General features: G+C 36.1%; 1 protein-coding gene across 2 annotated transcripts in view; it reads right to left on the reverse strand.

Moving 5' to 3' along the window:
- Positions 1-19576, reverse strand: part of GSK3B (glycogen synthase kinase 3 beta) — a 201190-nt gene that overhangs the window by 19328 nt on the left and 162286 nt on the right. The window contains exons 8-10 of one of the 2 annotated variants that reach the window (XM_024578020.4): positions 13617-13712; positions 5170-5208; positions 2541-2727 (exon numbers count right to left, since the gene is read on the reverse strand). In XM_024578020.4, the coding sequence (XP_024433788.1) occupies positions 2541-2727; positions 5170-5208; positions 13617-13712 (322 nt within the window). The remainder of the gene's footprint in view (positions 1-2540; positions 2728-5169; positions 5209-13616; positions 13713-19576) is intronic. The other variant, XM_024578021.4, reaches the window with a different exon arrangement.

Genomic DNA, 19576 nt, shown 5'->3' on the forward strand with positions numbered 1-19576 from the left:
CTTCCCTTGTTTATTTAACCTGCCACCTGTGAATCTGGAGCAGTCTGCCTTTTTTTTGGTCTCAGTTTCTATTACATCTGGGAAACTCCTGAGGAGGTTGCAACCCAACAAATACAGCATATTTTTATTGTCTTGCTTATTTATCATATATTACCAGTGTTCTGGTCTTCCCGGAACTGTATCTGTCCAAACCACACACAGAACTTTTAAGTCAAGATACTACTTTTTTCTTGTTTGTTCCTGTATCATTCTACATTCTTCTCAGTAGCATGACCAAAGCGGCAGAGTGAACCAAATAATCTCATGGAAAATGACAATTAATTCTCATAAGTAACTGATAATTTAGATCTTAAAATCTTGAGTACAGTCAACATTATTTATTATTACTCTAGTCCCCTAAACTGAAACATACCTGCCCCCTTTCAGTGCGCTCACGACTTTTCTCAAGCTCTTCCTGCAGTGAATTTCCAATCGTTTAACATTTCAGTACCTAGAAGAGTACAGCTTGCTTATCTAGAAAATGTACTCTTCTAGGTTATTTATAAAATATTAAAGAATAATTCTGACATCAATTCCTTTCATATGTACAAACAGCTTCACCTCTCATTTATTTACAGAATAATCCATTTATTTATACCCAAATTTCCTCAAGTTCACTGTCTTATAAAAAGATGTTTTATAGGCATTTTCACTCAAAAGAACACAATAGAAAACAGGGATAGCTACATGAAAGGTTTACAGTTTAGTTTTTTATAAAAAAATGTAGGGGCACTGCAAATTAGAGCAGTTTATTAGTTTCACTTTATGATTTGATTCATGTCCTACATATAAATCAAGAGTTCCTATCTTATGTAAATTTATTTTTGCTATTGTAAATTATAATAAGACAGTCTAAAACCCAAAAAGCCTCAAATCAAGGTTTATAGCAATTCAAGAATAATATAAAAAGAAACTTCATCACTTCAGGTGTGCTGGCCATATTTACATGAATCACTATTTTATAACAGAAAAATTGTTTTAAAATTCATCGCTACAAAGATCACAGAACCTGCTAATTAATCATCATATATAATGAGTTACATAAATAAGTAGTCTACTGCTTTCAAATGAAAAAGTATAACCCTTTGATGAACTGGGCTTCTAGAACTTGCTTTTATTGCCTATCCCCAACTTGTTCTCTATACTGTCTGCATCACTTTCTATTCTGTGACACATTCCTACACTCTGTTAAAAATCTGTTTCTCTGATCCTTTTCTGTTTCTTACTCTTCCTTTTACTGTCTTTTTTTTAACTTGCTTTCCAGATCACCTTTCCTATTTCACCATCTGCTTTCCTCATATCCAGATACTCTTGTCCCTGAAGTCCCAGTCATCCACATCTGCGTGAGTTTGCTTGTTGCCCCAAATATCCTATTTTTACTCTCATTTAAGCAGTTCTTCCCTCTTCTGGCCTAGCCACTTATCCACTATTCTTCCTTATTTCTCCACAAAGCTACCTTTCTCTCAGATAACCCAGCTAAGTGGTAGAGAAGTAAACTCTTCAAACTAAATCATATTAAATAGTTAATAATTTTTACTGCCCAACCATTGTCCTGTCCTATGCCCACAATGCTCATTGAAATAACTGACCTTGGTAAAATTTCACACCAATGAAACTGGGACAGGGAATGCTTCTGGTGGGGTTAATTGGAGACACACCTCTAACCATACAAAACAACCTATTTGCCAATATATTCCAGCCTTGGAATAGATAAGAAATTGATAGGTAAAAAGAAAAACTGATCCCTTTTGGGATTTCCTGATTCTACCCGCTTTCTAAGGCTTGATTCAGCTATGCCCAACCTTTGAAATCCAATGATTGAAGGAAAGGGGATGTGCCAAAGGTACAGTCCAGTTTCCACTGTCTGGATGCAGATAATACTGTCAATCAAGGGGTCCTAGAACATTGAAGCCCAGTGCCAAAAAAGTGAAATGTCTGAATAGTCTCCTAGGTTGTGGAGCCAGGATGTCAGAAGGTTGTCAAAGTTTTCTGTCTCTTATCTGTTCATCTCTCTTTGTCCTTTAGTTGATCACAGAAATACTTCTTTTGATTATATGAAAGTTATACTAATTACCGTTTATGGCTACTTACTTGTGGCAAAGTAACAAATATCAAATTGCAGTTAGCCTTGTTTTAAGCTTTACTTTAACACTATATTATTCAAATGCTTACTCTTCATAGTCATGTTCACACAATAGGTTTACCATACTAACTAAAAGAAGCCAGACACAAAAGGTAATCTATTACGTGACTCCATTTATATGAAAGTGAATGATGAGTCAAATGTAATTACAGTAGTCCCTCTTTACCCACAGGGATATGTTCTAAGACCTGCAGTGGATGCCTGAAACTCAGGACAGTACCGAACCCTACATATACTATGTTTTTTTTGTATACACACATACCTATGAGACAGTTTAATTTACAAATAAGGCACAGTAAGAACTTAACAATAGTAACTGGCAATGAAATAGAACCTTGAAGGTAAATAGTGAAATTACCTTGAGTGGTGAAGTTGAAGAGTGCAGGTGTGTCTCGCCCATTTGGTAGTTTGACATTTGGGTCCCGTAATTCATCAAAAAATGAATGTGCACAAGCTTCCAGTGGCGTCAATCGGGCAGTTGGTGTATACTCAAGCAGACGGCTACACAGTGCAATTGCCTCTGGTGGAGTTCGGGGTCGGAAGACCTGCAGTACAAAACAAGGAAAAGAACAATTAATGTTTTTAAAGAACCTTAGTAATTTATCTTCTGCGTACTGAGTTAATTCCCACAACGTACAAAAACATGGTTGCATTTGTGAAAGAAACCTTCTAGGATGAAAAGAGTTAACTGTATATGATTCACTACACTGGGATAAACTGATTGTTAATTAAAGACTAGATGAGAAAAGCTCAGAGAAAAAAACTAGGGGAAATGGGATAAAAATCTATATATGCTAATCATAAAGCAGAACAATCAAACATGCACATAAAATATGACAGGCACAAGAGAAAGGATGGGTTTTAGGGGCCAACACAAGAAAAATATAAACAAAAATTTTAAGTTTTGACTGCGGTGTCAGTAGATAAAAATTTGCTTCTTTTGTGTGATTTTTAGCAGAGCAATTGTTGATAATGGACAGCACTGTTCGAATTTGGCAAACTTTTTTCTTTTTTTCCCAAAAGAAAAGCTATTTACTCTAAGTCTATCTTTTCAATAAACAGAACCTATCATTGTTTGAAGAAATTCTTGAATACCCAGAATTTGACAAAATGTACAAAATTGTTTTCTGAAGTAGCTGTTTATCAGGAACATGGCCAGATTACACTCATTTGTATGAATACTCTTGGGTTTTAATCAGAAAGAGAGAAATATAGTTTTCATCAAGAGCCATTAACTCACAAAAGTCAACTGAATGAAGACTGTAGTGAAGTAAAATGCAAAAAACAACAAAAAAATTAAAAAAAAAATAGAAAGCTTTCTATTTATGTATGTTTTAAAATCCCTGATCAATACATAAAACTATGAAAATATACTTTGTTCTAAATTATGGACAGTTGAAGAACAAAAACAGAAGGGGAAACAGAAAACATAAGCACATGGACAGAAAGCCTTTGAAACTAAAAAAAGAAAAAAGATGTGTCTCTTGATAAGAAGAACGTAGAATCAAATAGAAGGGGTGGTTGTGGTAGTGGCAGTGGTAGAGGTAAACAGACACATATAAAGAAGCACATGTGCAGTGAGGGAGGGAAAAAGACCCACAAGTGAGGAAAGGACATGTAGATTGTGGCAAGGCATGAAGGAGCCTGGGAGGTTAAGGTTTCCTGAGAATGGCTCACGTAAATGTGGGTATTCACTTAAACTGAAGGTAGGAGAACTCGTTAACCCTCAGTAAGGTCAAAAACTGCTTTACCTTTTATTCTTTTCAGTGATCTGACTTGCCTCAGTCAAGAAAACTTAACTTTATGTATTATTTGCAATGTTTAGATATTCTACTATTCTTCCTCATTTTTTCCTCTCATGTTCCCTAGCCAGGTCCGTTATCAAACTTGTATGTAAAAAGAAAACAATAGGAAAACAGAGATTTTTTATTGAAAATATTAAGCACTACTGACATATTTTATCCTTGAGTACATTTATGAGAGCATATGGATTTATTTTGCCAGCCAGTACAATAGAAATTGCTTGTGTACCAACATGGGAGGCACCGAAGTAGAATTAAAAGTAGAAATAAGTATCTCCCACAAAGATTCGAATGTAGAGTAGCTAGACAGTGACTGTATTTTAAATTTAAAAATTGTATGTTATGTTAAAAGACTGTATAAAGCTCTTAATAAACCAGTTTTGTAAACTTGTCTCTGATTATTTAAAAAAGTCATCCACACCCTTTTAGTATCTTACAGGCTATGAGCGACCATCTGTAATTAGCACTATGACACATATTAGCCTATTTTGCCATGGAATCCTAACTCATGGAATCAGAGAGTTAAAAACAAAAGTAAAAAAGAATTCATTTCAAGAACCTACATTAAAATCAACACTTAAAAAAAGTATGCATTTTTAGTTTAAGTCTTTTAAAAGATTCTTGATGAGGAAAGCTTTGATTTAGTACCTTATAGATAAAGGTTCAGTGGAAACATATGTGAGGTCAAAATCCAGTGTTTCCTAAAGTTCAGATTTCTGACCATAATACAGGGTGTGGTAGCATGCAACTTCCAAAAACTACGGCCAAACTAGAAAACAGTTCTTCTCAATTATCTTTGTGTCTAAAGAAAACTACTAAAATTTGACTTTTAATAAAGACGTTTCTGCTGCTGCTTCATTACTTACTCATTTTAATTGCTTCATATTCATAACTTATGGTTCTGTGGACCTTTGTCAATATTTATTCTTGTAAAAACAATTTTCAACCCCCACAATTCCTAAACTTCAGTCCAGATGTCAATAAATCACTCAGAACACTGACAATCTAAATATACCAGAAGTAAAACCTATACCAGAGAGTGAATGAAGTCAGAAATCAGAGCTACCTACATTGTTTTTACTGTTATATTTCAAGAACAAGTAACTGTTTAGCCTTTCAAAAAATTTTCCCCCTAGTTTTATAGACTTGCCCTGAAATTTTGGGAAAAAAAATTTAAGTACATACCCGCACTCCTGAGGTGAAATGTCCTGTTCCTGACGAATCCTAAAGATGATAATGCAGTGAAATAATCCAAACAGGGGAAGTCAATCCAAAAGAGAATAGTCCAGCAAGGAAAAATATATCCAATGTTATAAGAAATCCATGGTGTGGGGAGGGACATAGAAAATGTTTATACAGTTATAAACTTTAAACATCAGTCTTCACAGTAGCAAGTCCAAGTTTTAAAAATTATTTCACCACAGTGTATGCAAAAAAATTTTTGATTGCGCAATGGTGAGGCACAGTAAAGAAACATTTTAATTTTAGTTTATTATGTTCCAATGCCAGTGCATTTATTAAAAAAATACAAAACCAAAAAAAGTTAAAATCAAAATGAAATCTAGAAGTAAAGTTCCCAAAGTAAAGTGTTTGGTCTTCTATGACCTGGATTCATTGTCCATTGATGGCTGGGAGGGGCATTTAAGACAGCTTTTTAAAGACGTGAGTTCCCAATATGCTAATTTTTCTCTATTAATGTATTCCAGTTACACAGTATAAACATTTTTCTGCTAAATTGTGACGAGAGGAAAGTAATAAATATATTTAATTTATATTACTATAGATTTCAAGCCAGATATTTTCAATTTGTGTGAGCTAAGAAGGATCAGGCCACCGCGGATTATTCTCCATTTTGGATTGACTTCCCTGCTAAAAGATATTGCTGACATTCTCATTTTCTTAGGACTCTTCAGAAAATAGACATATCACCTCAGGAGTGCGGGTATAAACTTATATTTTCTATTGTGGGCTTTGCCCCCTCATACCCTTGCACCCATTACTTAGGAAAATATAGAACATTCTTTCCTTTTTGGAAAAAATCACTGAAAAAAAAAATCCTACGTCTTTGAGCACTATAAGTCCAACACAGTTCCATCTGCAAATATGCCCAATTCACCCACCAAAAGCTAAACAAAAATATATACAATATAAGCAATACAACTAAGGGACTATCACAGTTATAGGTGACATGCATAGTAATGTACACCAACACCTAGGCACAACGGAGCCAAATATGCAAGGGAGGTGGGAGGGTCTATTATGTCTAGGCATTGAGAACAAACGATGGCAGAACTCACCAGTAGCTGTGAATTCCCTTGGCTATTCTGAGAGAATTTAACACTCTTTTAGGATAGTTTCCAGTGGGGGAATTAAATATTTTGCAAAAATAAATAATCCGCGGATTACTTTTAGTCTGCAGACTAAAATTTAGTACACGGATTAAAATCCGGCCCATCAGAATAGAAATCTCTCATGAACTAAAGCACAACCAGGTGGACAAATAGAAAACCAGACTAAAAAAACTGAGATCACAAAGTAAGACTCAACTGGGCCAACTAACAATTAGTGCGCAGACTAAATATGGCCAGCCAAGTATGTTAGCAAGGCCATGAAGAGCCCAAAACACTCCTGTAAAACTAAAAACAGAAGTAAATAAATAAAACAAAACAGAACAAAGCAAATAAATAAATAAATAAATAATTGAAAGAAAGAAAAGAAAAAGAAAAAAATGAAAAGAATTAAAACACTGACATGAACTTTCAAGTGATTCAACTACTACCTCACCTGTGCAGCAACACATTTTCTTAAATTGAAACAAACTCTCATCACAATTCTAGTCCATAGAAGAAAGTAACAGAAAAAATTAAGCTTTTCAAAAAGGAAGTCTCTGTGATATTGAATAAATGCAAATGAGTCCTTCAATAAACAATTAGTCAAAATAAATTTGCATTTGGGTAACTCAAAAATGATAGGAGCAATTTTCCCTTATATGTCCTATGATAGACTTTTGCTTTCAAATATCAAATTTCAACATGGAGCTAACTGTTATGACTGTATCTTGAGCCCTTTAAAATTACCACTTATAAACAGTCATATATCTATACCAAGGCCTATGGTTGATTCTCAGGGCATCAGCTCTCAAGAATTCTACTGCATTAACCAGCCAACCAGAGCAATGTAAAAATGCCTATGGGCAATAATTAATCTAAGTAGAACACAGGACAAGTGCCATGCCTGTTCCAAACAGCTACTCCTCCCCAGTTTTCATTGTGATAAATGCATAAAACAGACACTGGTTCAGTGGTTACACACAAAATACACAAGTACCCAATGTTAAAAACTGATAAACCTTGAATATTCCTAAAGAGCAATCCTAGTGCTGGCTCTCAAGTAATCTATTAATCATTTAAAATTATTTGCAATTTGTATACTGAAATAAGGATTAAAAGTGAGAGATTGCCAAGGATATTTTTGAAAAGTTAATTATGATGATTAACCAAGTTAACTAAGAAAAAAACCTTAAGTCTACTTAAGTGCTCAAGAAACACAAACATCCTTTCCTTAGCCACACATTCAATAAATTCCTCTGTACAATTGAAAGGCATACTGAGTTTTCTTGCATTCTACTACATGTAAGAAATATTATGTATGTTTTCATATCAGCATTTAACTATGCAATGTAATTTCTCCCTCTAACATCAACTGGTAAAATAGTGTGACAGGCTTACACAGAATTGTGAATTACCAAATGTCCACTTATCCAATTTAATCGCTCATTGTTCATGAAATAGTCATATGACCTTCCTAAGACTACAGGAATATTTTCTTTTCATTCATACCTTGCAGGCTACAACGATTCTATGCACACCTAACAAAATCCAAATCTTCCTTCAAGAGCCCACCTCCCTGGGTCCTTCTATCACCTTTTAGGAGGCTTCCATTTTCCCCCCACCAGTCTTGCTGGAGACCTGTCTTGCAATACCTACAGCATGTGAAACACCTTTGAACACATATAGCATACAATTAAGTATATGGTTATACACTAGTGTATATTCAATAGTTGCTTCAACTGAGTCAGTTGTATCCCTTGTAAGCTTTTCAAGGACAAGGACTATATATTTGACTTCTTTTGTATCCTTTATGGTATCCAGCACAGCACTGGTTATATAGGTTATATGATTTTTTTTAAAAGAACAAATGATAAATTAAAATTTATTCTTTTTTATAATATTACTCTTATATATGGATTACCCACCCCCCACCTCAGTGAGACTAGTTTCCAACAAAGAATGGGAGGACTAGCTAGTATAAATAGAAGAGTGAGGTAGTCTACTCACATAGGAAACAATGTTAGGAAAGGGAAAATACTACTTTATTTTAGCACTAATAAAGATGTTAAGTAGAAAATTCAATAGAGAACTCAGTCTATTCATGAGAAAAGTGATAATGAATAATAGAATGTTCAGGGCAGAGGGGTTAAATAATAATATAGAAACCGATTTACCTAAGTAATAGAACGAAACAGACAAGTGGCAATCTTAGAAACCAACAGATATCTCCAACATAGTTTTATGTTTCCCAGAATACATGAGAGTGAAATGAGTATGGCAGAGGGCCCAGAGAGCTGGATGAAGTGGACCTGCAAAAAAGCATTTGAAGGCAATTTTTGTTTTGTGCTCTCCATGCCTCACAACGGCATTTTTGATAATGTGTTCAACTATAGTTGGAACAGGTGAGCTAAGTGAAAAATCCTGCTCAAAAAAGACTAAAAAAATTATAAAATTATGAAGTCTTTAAAAATAAGTATCATAGTTTAACTAAGTATTCAGAATCATAAATACCAATTGTTCAGTCTAATCTGATTTCTTTGATAGCTAAAATGACCTCAGAATTCAATTTTCTGCTTACTCTGTTTAGCTAGTTGGAAATGCCAGTATTCATTCACATGGAAACGAGCGGATAATGTTCTAAGAAATCAAGTATGTAAGGGTTAATTTTTGTGGATAATGCATTCTGGGATACTTCACAAGAATGTTCTAAGGTCCCACATATCCTAAAGGCACTTAATTGTTAAGTAGGCTATCATGTATGCCAAAAACTTATCAATATTTTTAGGTAATTGGTGTACGTTTTGTTATTACCATTATGAAAGAGAAATCAGGAATTGCTATAATACATAAGGTATGTCTTGGTAGGTATTTTCAGGAATTATTTTGTAGGAATAATCATGGAGAGCACAGATAATCAGAAAATATTTCATTGGAGAAGTGAGATTTCAGGTCTTAAGAAAAGGTTAAAACTTAGTAAGTAGAGAAGGAAAACATTCTAATTGTGAAAATAAAAAAAGACACTGGCAAGAGGCAGAAATGGATGCGTCTTCTCTGGGGTCCAATAAGGAGACAAATTTGATTAGACCAAAAAAATCAGCATTGACTGCATGGTCCTTTCAAATGAACTACAAGCTAACCTATTAACTAACTGAAACGTAACGTAACTAACTGGAAACATAACGTAATCCAATTGAAAGAGACCAGGACCCTTGGGATTCTAATCTACTTCCTTGCACTACACTATTATATCACTTATGAATTTAATTAATCTGAAATAATATATAAACACCTGTGTTACCTGACTCCATAGGAGTACCTACTACTGGGAAAATGGGAGACTACTTGTCTTAAGTAACTTTAGACAAAAGGTTAGCAGAACTGGGTACTCAAAATGAGGGGAAAAACTCATCTATTATTACAATATAACCTTATTAGAAATTCCTAACCTATTCTAATTAACTATTAACGTTTAAATGTACTGCCTAACTATATACAGGCATGTAAGGGTAGAGGAGCTGAAGAAATTGGGAAACAGACTGGGTTCTATCGACGCTTCAGGGAAGGTTAGGATTAGGACAAGAACTAAACATCTCATTAAATTTTTTTTTTGGAAAGAAAAGGCAGAAATGATTAGCAACAGAATAAATGTACACTTGTCACCCCAACTGAGACACTTGAGTGAAGGGGCATATGATTAATAATTACGCTGGACAAGCATAATTGGAACACATGGTCACTCCTGTCATTGTATGTATGTTATGTCAAAGTTTCCTAAAGGCGATGAGGAATAAGAGAAGAATTTTAAATAGGTGTGACAGTACCACAAGTGCTTTTAAGAAAGCTAACTTTTTTCAGCAAGGAAAATGTGAAATATGTGAGACAGAAGGAGAAAACTGGTTAGGAGATAGGAGGTTGTTTTAACAATTAACATAAAGTCAGGGCAGTGGAGATTGAGAGGACAAATCACAGAATTATATTGGAGGCAGAATCTTTACATTATTAAGAATGAAAATGAAATAATCCTTTATATGCATACTTTAACTATATTTTCAAATCCAGAGAAAAAACAAAGCAGCTAATTGTTATCTTACCTTAACAAAAGAAAAAACCTGAAGCAGTGCTTAAACTAGATCCTCACTTCATTCCTAATAAACTATCATTTAACCACACCTCCATGTTTCAAATGCAAAATTAAGGCTCCCTGTTTTCTTCTAAACAATTTCCATCTCTTAATTCTCCATCTAGTTTCATATCACTTCCTTTTGCTTCTGATCTGGCTTTTACTCTTTGACACGTACAGCATACACCAAGGCAGAGGTCTTCATCTTTCTCACCTCCACTGCCAAGAATGGTCCTTGTTTCAAAACACTGGCACTTATTTTCTTTCCTAGTCCCTACTTAAACCACAAGTACTTTATCAATGAATTAGGTTGCTCTGGCTATTAAGGAATAGTCAAGGGCAACTTACTGGATTTCTGAATTCTCAAGATTCCTGCCATATACCACACTAGGATCATCTCGTGGTCTTGTTTTTCTGTTTGTTATCTTTCCGACATATCTGAATCCCTCACCTCAGTGTTTCCATGGAAGACATTTTCTTTCTTGATCATTAAGTTGACCTAATTTTTGGGAACACCAGCTCCGAATCCTGGTGATACAGCCATACTACACTTCAGCAGAGGAAACCAGGATGCACACGGCTTCAGGAAATGGAGCTAAAGTGCATTTTAACAGAAGACCGCAAAATAAAGGCAAAGCAGCTTTTGTTTCCAAACTGTTTAGCACCCTCTAAGGGCAAGAAGCTCTTCTCTGTAGACAACATTAATGTATTAAAAGAATAATAATTCCATGGCTGCCTAGCATAAGAGAGCTTTTCTCAAGTTGGTGTCCACCATCACAATGAAGGGTAGAGGGGAAATTTTCATATAGATAATAACCAATTTTTTAAAATCAATATAAGCATACACTAGATCATCTAGATTCATCTAGAAGATAGAATAGTGTCATGAAATTTTTGTGTCTGAACTTGGTTTTGTGTTTACAACCATGGTAACACCAACCTAGTTGTGTGCACTAACGAGAAATTAACATAAGTTTCCTTATTACATAATAAATACATTTGTACCAAGTGAAACCAAATTATGTCAAGACACACTACATGAATGAAGAGTTCACAGTAGTTTGAACAGACAAAATAGGTGAGGGAATAGAAACAAAAATAAAACAAACAAAAGGGCTTTATTTAGATTATTCAAGTTTGAAAAACATTAGTGTAAGATATAGAAACATTAGGAACCCACAAGGCAAAGGAAAGTGAAAGCATACAAATTTACCACAAGTCTTCTGTTGGCTGCATTTTAATTAGAACCAATCATTCTTCACATTCCATCCTGGCTACTACTTGAATTGAAAAGAGACAATCCAGGGGAAAAAGTGCAGAATATGACACATACTAATATTGGTGGCAGCCTTGATTTAAAAAAAAATGAGGACAGGACTGAAAAATAAGATTTCATAACCTCAATTTCAGCATTATATTGCTTAGAAATCCTGTATTAAGAGTAACATCTGAATACTTAGAACTTTTCTTTCTTCATAAAAATATCATGCTTATTAAAGAATATATGGAAATGCAGAACAAAGAAAAAATTCACCCATACTCTTTTTAGCTAAACTACTATTAGCATTTTGGAGTATGTCCCTGTGTTTATTCAACAGACAGATTCTCTTTGTTTTTTGATTCTCTTTGTTTTCTTCAACATGGTTGAAATCAAAGTACACTACGAACCACTTACAAGCACTTTAACTTGGAATAACTTCACTGGACTCAACTCATCCTCTAAATCCAAATAGATAACCTGGGATTCTATGAGTGTAGAGCCAGGTGAGAGACCCTAACTATCTTCTGACCCAGATTTAAAATATACTTTAAGTACAAAAACCAAAGAACGGTTCATGTTAGAATATTTAGTGTTTTTTATATAAAGTTAATAAGGAGGGAAAGGGCAACATCTTGGTCAGCAAAAGCTAAATCTTATAATTCTGGCACTAAAATACTATTGAGGTCTTTGATTCTAAATAATATATAAATAATTAGTAATAACAGGATTTTTTGAAATGAAGAGAAGTAATGCGATTATGAGAACTTTAAGGAAAGTAATTAGAATTATTATACAATTTAGAAAGAGAAAGAAACACTTCCAATCTGGGAATGTAAATTATATCAACTATAGCCCTAAATTACTTCATCTCATTATAAAAGATTTGAAACTAATTAAGTGAACTTACCAACGTTCGAAACAAATTGTTATATATACATTTTTAAATACAGAACATTTCTGCTTGAAATACACATTAAAAAGTTGAACATTTCTAACCCACAAAAATATATAATGTAATATAAGGGGAGGGGTTGCATGGCATCTAAACTGGTGTTTAAACGATCTGGCATTAAACACACATGTGTGCATATGAATAGACATTTCCTGGCTTTGTAACAGCCACCCATTTGATCTTCAATAAGTCACTTGGTATCTTTGGCCAGAGTTTCTGAATCCGTAAAATGAGGAAGCTGGAGAGTCATTCTAGCTACAAACCCTACTGAGATTTTTTCCCCCTCTCTGCATATTTATCTCATAAATCAAATTGAGGTGAAAAAATCTTTTAAATAAAATCTTTTAAAATCATTTCAATTAAATGTCAAAGTGAAAAATAAAAAGTTTTCTGGTAAATTAGTACTTATGCTCTTACAATTGGTTCCATTTAATGTCAAGGCTAGACTTCCCAATGGCTAGTAACATCCTGTTAGCATGTCAATTGCTTTCAATGTATACTCCTAGCAAGATCATATCTGCTTTTTACTCCTGCTCCCAATACATCAGGAGAGTAAACAAGAAAAATATACTATTATTATCTATAATAAGGTCTATATATTAATAGTTTAAAAAATAAATATATGAAATGTATGTTTTCGTATGCTGTATGATACTGAACTAATAAGCACCTCTATGTAAAGAAATTAACTTCTGAATTTTAAGTAGTCAAAGTTTATATATGAATTTTGCGCTTAATAAAATACTGTATTTTAATATCTTCAAATAAAAACCCAGGCTGGGAAACTATTTATAGGAAATCAGTGGGGACAAAACTACATACAGCCAATGAAATACTGAAGTAAACTACTCAACTATCTTTATAGGTGGCTATCTAGTCTCAAAATAGTTTGCTTTAATAACAATGAAAAACCCAAGTTTTGGTTAACTATTGGATAATGTGCTTTTATAAAATCTCTATTTGACTCACCTTAGTCCAAGGATGTGCCTTAATTTGAGGAAATTTAAATTCTGTATAGTTTGGGTTCATTTCTCTAATTTGCTCCCTTGTTGGTGTCCCCAGGACCTAGACAGAGAAAGCTAGTTATTGCCACGTTTTTCTATACACTTACAAATACAGTGTTTATGTTTCAATGTATTGGTTACATTGGAAAAGGAATCCCAAAGGTATAAAATACATAACTCATTAAATAGAGCAGACTTTTGTGACATTTAACTTTTACCTGACTATAGAACCATGCTATACTACCTTATACAGACTTTTACCATAATAATAATAATGTCCTATCAAGGCTGTAAAAAAGATCAGTAAAAAAATATTCAAGTAAAAATCAATTGATTGCAATGATGGCATTTGAAGCGAGAATACCTTTTATTCATTTAGTAAAGTACAGTTGAAACTTTTATTATCAATAAGTTAATCAGGAGAACCATACTCAAACATGGTCATCAATAATTCCAGTCAGTCATTGAATACTTAGTAATTGTCCCTTGTATATAAGAAACTACACTATAATTATATGGAGGATACAAAATAAGGAATTTCCTGTATGATGAACTTCCTATTTCTGTGTAGAAAAAGTATAGCTATGATACAAGATAAAAATATAATGAGCACTTTATCGCCTCTAGAGCTTCAGTAGGCATTGAACAAAGGAAAGTATATGGATTGGTTGTACAGGACAGTTAATGGAAAGAAACATTAAATGCTAAAAATAAGCACTCTGATGAAAAATGACACCTATTACTCATCTTTATAACCCTAGGGCCTAGGACAAAACAAGTCTGTTGAAATAAAATATTAAGCCATTTACCGTTCAAGGAGAGTTGCATGGAAGAAGTGGAATATTAATGGTACACACTTCATTTGTGGTGGCAACCAGTGAATAATCAGGGCAAAGTAAGAGATTCAATATTTTTGTTGTTGTTGCTTCTAATTCTCTAGACTTCATTAAAACTTTCAGGCTTTAATCAAAATCTTAAAAAGTGTTGTTCTTCAAAAGACACTCTTAAGAAAACGAAACTCAAGCTACAGACTGAGGGAAAAGATCTGTAAAACATAAATTCTGCAAAGGTCTTCTATCTAGAACATACAAAGGACTCTTATAATTAAAAAAAAAAGATGATGATCCAAGAGGATGGCAGCATAGGTAAAAACTGCACTCAATTCCTCCCAGGACCAAACTCGAATTACAACTAAATTATAGAACAATCAACCTGAATAACCACTAGCTGACGGGAAGTCTTATAACCAAGGATTTACAGAAGAAACCACATAGAGACCAGTAGGAAGGTTGGAGTTGCAGAAAGTGCTGGTCCTGCTCCCATGGGGGGAGGTTGAGATTCTGAAGGGATATCTAAGCTGCGGGGCTTCCATCTGAGAAGCATGGGGTCTGACAACCCCAATGGTGGGCTCTCCAGCTCAGAATACTATAGAGCTGGGAAGAGGCGTACATATAACACCTGGCTGGGAAAATCAGCCTGGATTCTGTCTGCCAGGGAGAGATAGGACTCTGCTAGAGACACAGGTGCCCTCATAAGGAGCCAACACAGTAAATCTCATTTGCAGCCACTCATCCTGGGCTCTGTCAGAAAGAGGGTGGAACAGACTAGAGCTGGGTGAGAAGAGACTGTGGTTTGTGGCTCTGGGGAGAGAGAATAAAGGGACAGGTGCTAGGATCCCTGAGCTGAGTTACTCTCCCACAGTGCACACCCCTCCATATAACAGCAGTCTGGGGGAATGCAATAGCCTCACTGTCTGGACTCTGTCACCCCATACCACAGAGCTTGAGCCTTGCTGAGGAGTCAACTGCCTGGACAGGTATAGAGGTCTGTGCAGACACAGGGGGTAGGTTTCAGTGACCCAGTTGTGTGCCTTTGGGGCAGAGGCCATTCCCCCCATTTTCTCATGAACCTGACTGGTACCTCTCCCACACAGGGGATCCACTAGCCCCAGTCTCCCAACTCCCAGAAGCCTCAACCTCCCAACTCCCATGGCACCACCCTGTTGAGGGCTGGGCAGAATCTGGGACAGACTGAGTTCTGTGGCTCTGGGTTAGGGACTACTCAACCCCCCCCCCCAACCCCATGCCTGACTGGCACCTCCCCTTCACCAGAGATCTACTAGCCTCACCCTCCCAACTCTGGAGACCCCAACTGGCTGAGATCTGGCCCTGGGCAGAATCTGGGACAGACTAAGTTGTATGTATGGCTCTAAGATGGGGGACATTTTCCCTTGTACGCACAACTGGAGAAGAGCCCTCCCTTCACATAGCCAAATCATGGTCTGTTTGGTCCTGATATACACTTCTGGCCTCACCCTGATGAACCCCTGAGACCCCACCCCACCACAAAGGTATGTGAGCAACCAACAGGTGGCAGCTAGACTTGGTTTACCCTGGCACATTTGCTAACTGGTTTCAAACCCAGCAATGGCACCAAGACTGAACCTGTATCGATTTGTTAAATACCGTTTGTCCCTACCTGGTAACTCACTGAGAACCTACTTTACTCAACTTCAGTACCATCAGAAGCTTTTTCAGTGACTGAGCCTAACAGGCAGAGGGAGGCAGAGGCAAATCTCAGGATGTCTTGAGACTGTTGCTGACCTGCTACTGGGCCTACTGCTGGTAAAAGTAGGTTTTGTTGTGCAGCTTGGTCTTTCCTATTCACACACTAGCCCAGAAGAGGCAGCCCAAAACAGTGTACCAGTTTAAAGCTCCAAACAGGCTGCTCAGAGCCAGTCACAGGTAGTGTCAGACTGGTCTAACCAGAGTCCTTCCCAAGAGGCCCCAGGACCAAAGCAGCCAGTGCCAGCTTCAGACATCATCAAAGAAGGATCTAATTAGCTTCACAAGTGACATATACAAAGGGAGATCTCAGCAGGCACCAGACCTGCTGAGGTGAATTCCACTTTGTGTGTGGGGTCAGCACCTACACAGCAGCTCGTACACTGTGGTGGTGTTGAGCCTCAGCATCAGTCACAGCAGCGACACCACACACACATGGCCAACAAAAGTCAAGACTCAATTACAAATGAGAGCCCACATTCCCAGAGCACCCAGCGTCACTGGGTTCCACAGGACACCTACTATATAAGGCCACCTTACTAACTGGGAGTCATAGCCCATATACCTTAATACATAGAAACAAACACAAACAGGGAGCCAAAATAGGGAGACAAAGAAACATAACCTAAATAAAAGAACAGAAGACATCTCTAGAAAAAGAGCTAGATGAAATGGAGGCAAGCAGTTTATCATATACAGAGTTCAGAAAAATGGTTGTAAGGATACTCAAGGAACTTAGTTAGTGACGACTACAAGGAACTTAGTGAGAACTACAATAGCATAAACAAGGATATAGGAGCCATAAAAAACAACCACTCAGAAATGAATAAAATAATGGAAATGAAGACTACATTAGAAGCAATAAACAGTAGGTTGGATCAAGCAGAGTATCAAATCAGCAATTTAGAGACAAGGTAGAAGATAGAAACATGCAATCAAAGCAGCAAAAAGGAGAAAGATAAACAAAATAAGCACAGTTTAAGGGACAACATGAAGAATAACAACATCTGTATCATAGGGGTACCAAGAGAAGAGAGCAAAAGATCAAGAACTTATCTGAAGAAATGACTGAAGACTTCTATAACCTGGTGAAGAAAAAAAGACAACAAATACAGGAGGGGTGCAGAGAGTACCAAACAAGATGAACCCAGACAATAACACAAAACACATTGTAACTAAAGTGGTAAAGGTTAAAGAGACACAGATAATCTTAAAAAAAAAAAGATTTTATTTATTTTTAGGTGGGGGCGAGGGAGAGAGAAACACGATGTATGAGAGAAACAGCAATTACCTACCTCTCTCATGTCCCCAACTGGGGACCTGACCTGCAACCCAGGCATGCACCCTGGCAACCTTTTGGTCTGCAGGCCAGTGCTCAATCCACTGAGCCACATCAGCCAGGGCCAAAGACAGAACCTTAAAAGCAGCAAGAGAAAGACAGCCTCCATAATACTGACAGCTGATTTTTCAGCAGAAATATTTCAGGTCAGAAGGGATTCGCATGAAATAGGCACGATGAAGAAAAGCAAACTTAAACCAAGACTACTTTACCCAGCAAGGCTCTCATTTAAAACTGAAAGAGAAATAAAGAGCTTCCAAGACATGAAAAAACTAAAGGAGTTCATTACCACCAAACCAGTAAGTAGTACAAGATATGTTAAAGAGCTTGCTTTAAGAAGAAGAAAAGACAAACAGAAGATCATTGTTATAAAGAAAAAAAATGGCAATACCTACTATTAATTGCTTTAGATATAAATGGTTTAAGTGCTCCAATCAAAAGATACAGGGTAGCTGAATACATAAGAAAACAAGACCCATATACATGAGGTCTGTCCAGAAAGTGTCAAGCCATGTAATATAAAAAAAATAGAGACATTTATTGAAGAAAATACAAGATTCAAGAAACATTGTACATAGGCAATGACACCTCAATCCTCTTCAAAGTAGGCACTTGGGACCTAATACAGTTCTCCCAATTGCCATCAGCTGCCCCATAGTATTTTCCTGAGTCTCATCGAAAGTCTGAAATCTTTTCACTTCCAAAGGTGATTTTAGTTTTGGGAAAAGCCAGAAGTTGCAGGGCACCAATCTGGGCTATAAGGGGGCCGAGTCACCTGGGTGATTTTATGTTTCACCAAAAATCTCTGCACAAGACAAGATGCACGAGTGGGCATGTTTTTGTGATTAAGCTGCCAACTGCCTATTGCCTATAGCTGTGGCCTTTTGAATCATGTGAATAGCTTCCGCAGAGGAATACTCAAGCTTAACGCTAAATTTGATGCAGATTTGTTGCTCTACTCAGTCATTTTGAATACGAAGGTGACATAGTACACATGCTCACTCAATGGTCTCTACTGCCCCCACTGACTAGTCCAGTGAAGTTGTCATTGTTCACACATGCACATTCCAGTCCACTCTCCTTGGCTGCCAGGTTACACTGAGGTCACGCAAACCATTTTTATTATATTAACAATGGCTGGACTTTTTCTGGAAAGACTTTGTATGTTATCTACAAGAGACCCAACTCAGAACAAAGATTGCACACAGACTAAAAGTAAAGGGATGGAAAAACTATTTCTTGAAAATGGAAATAGAAAAAAAGCTGGGGTAGCAAAACTTGTATCAGACAAAACAGAATTTAAAACCAAGGGTATACTAAGAGACAGAGGAGGACACAACATAATGATAAAGGGAGCAATCCAACAAGATATAAGCCTTGTAAACATTTATGCACCTAAGAGAGGAACACCTAAATATGTAAAGCAAATATTGATGGACATAAAGGGAGAGATGAACAGGAACACAGCTATAGTAGGGGATTTCAACACTGACATCAACGGATAGATCTTCCAGACAGAAAATCAACAAGGAAATAGTGGCCTTAAATTACATACTAGATTAGATAGATACATTCAGAGCATTTCACCCCAAAGCAGTAAAATATACACACTTTTCAAGTGCACATGAAACATTTTCTAGGATAGAACACATGTCAGGACACAAAACAAGTATCAATAAATTTAAGAAGATTGAAATTATATCAAGCATCTTCTCTGACTACAATGCTATGGAACCAGAAATCAATCACATGAAAAAAACTGAAATAACATAAAGACATGGAACATAAATATCACGTTACTAACAATAAGTAGATTGATAATGATATCAAGGAAGCAATCAAAAGATACCGTGAAGCAAATGAAAACGAGAACACAGCAACCCACAATCAAAGGGACAGAGCAAAAGCAGTCAGACAAAAATTCACAGCATCATAGGCCTATCTCAAGAAACAAGACAAACCTCAAACAACCCAACTTTATATTTAAATAAACTTCAAAAGAAGAATGAAGCCCAAGTGAGT

The sequence above is a fragment of the Desmodus rotundus genome, chromosome 2 (genome assembly GCF_022682495.2).
Source record: "Desmodus rotundus isolate HL8 chromosome 2, HLdesRot8A.1, whole genome shotgun sequence".
Taxonomy (NCBI): Eukaryota; Metazoa; Chordata; class Mammalia; order Chiroptera; family Phyllostomidae; genus Desmodus; species Desmodus rotundus.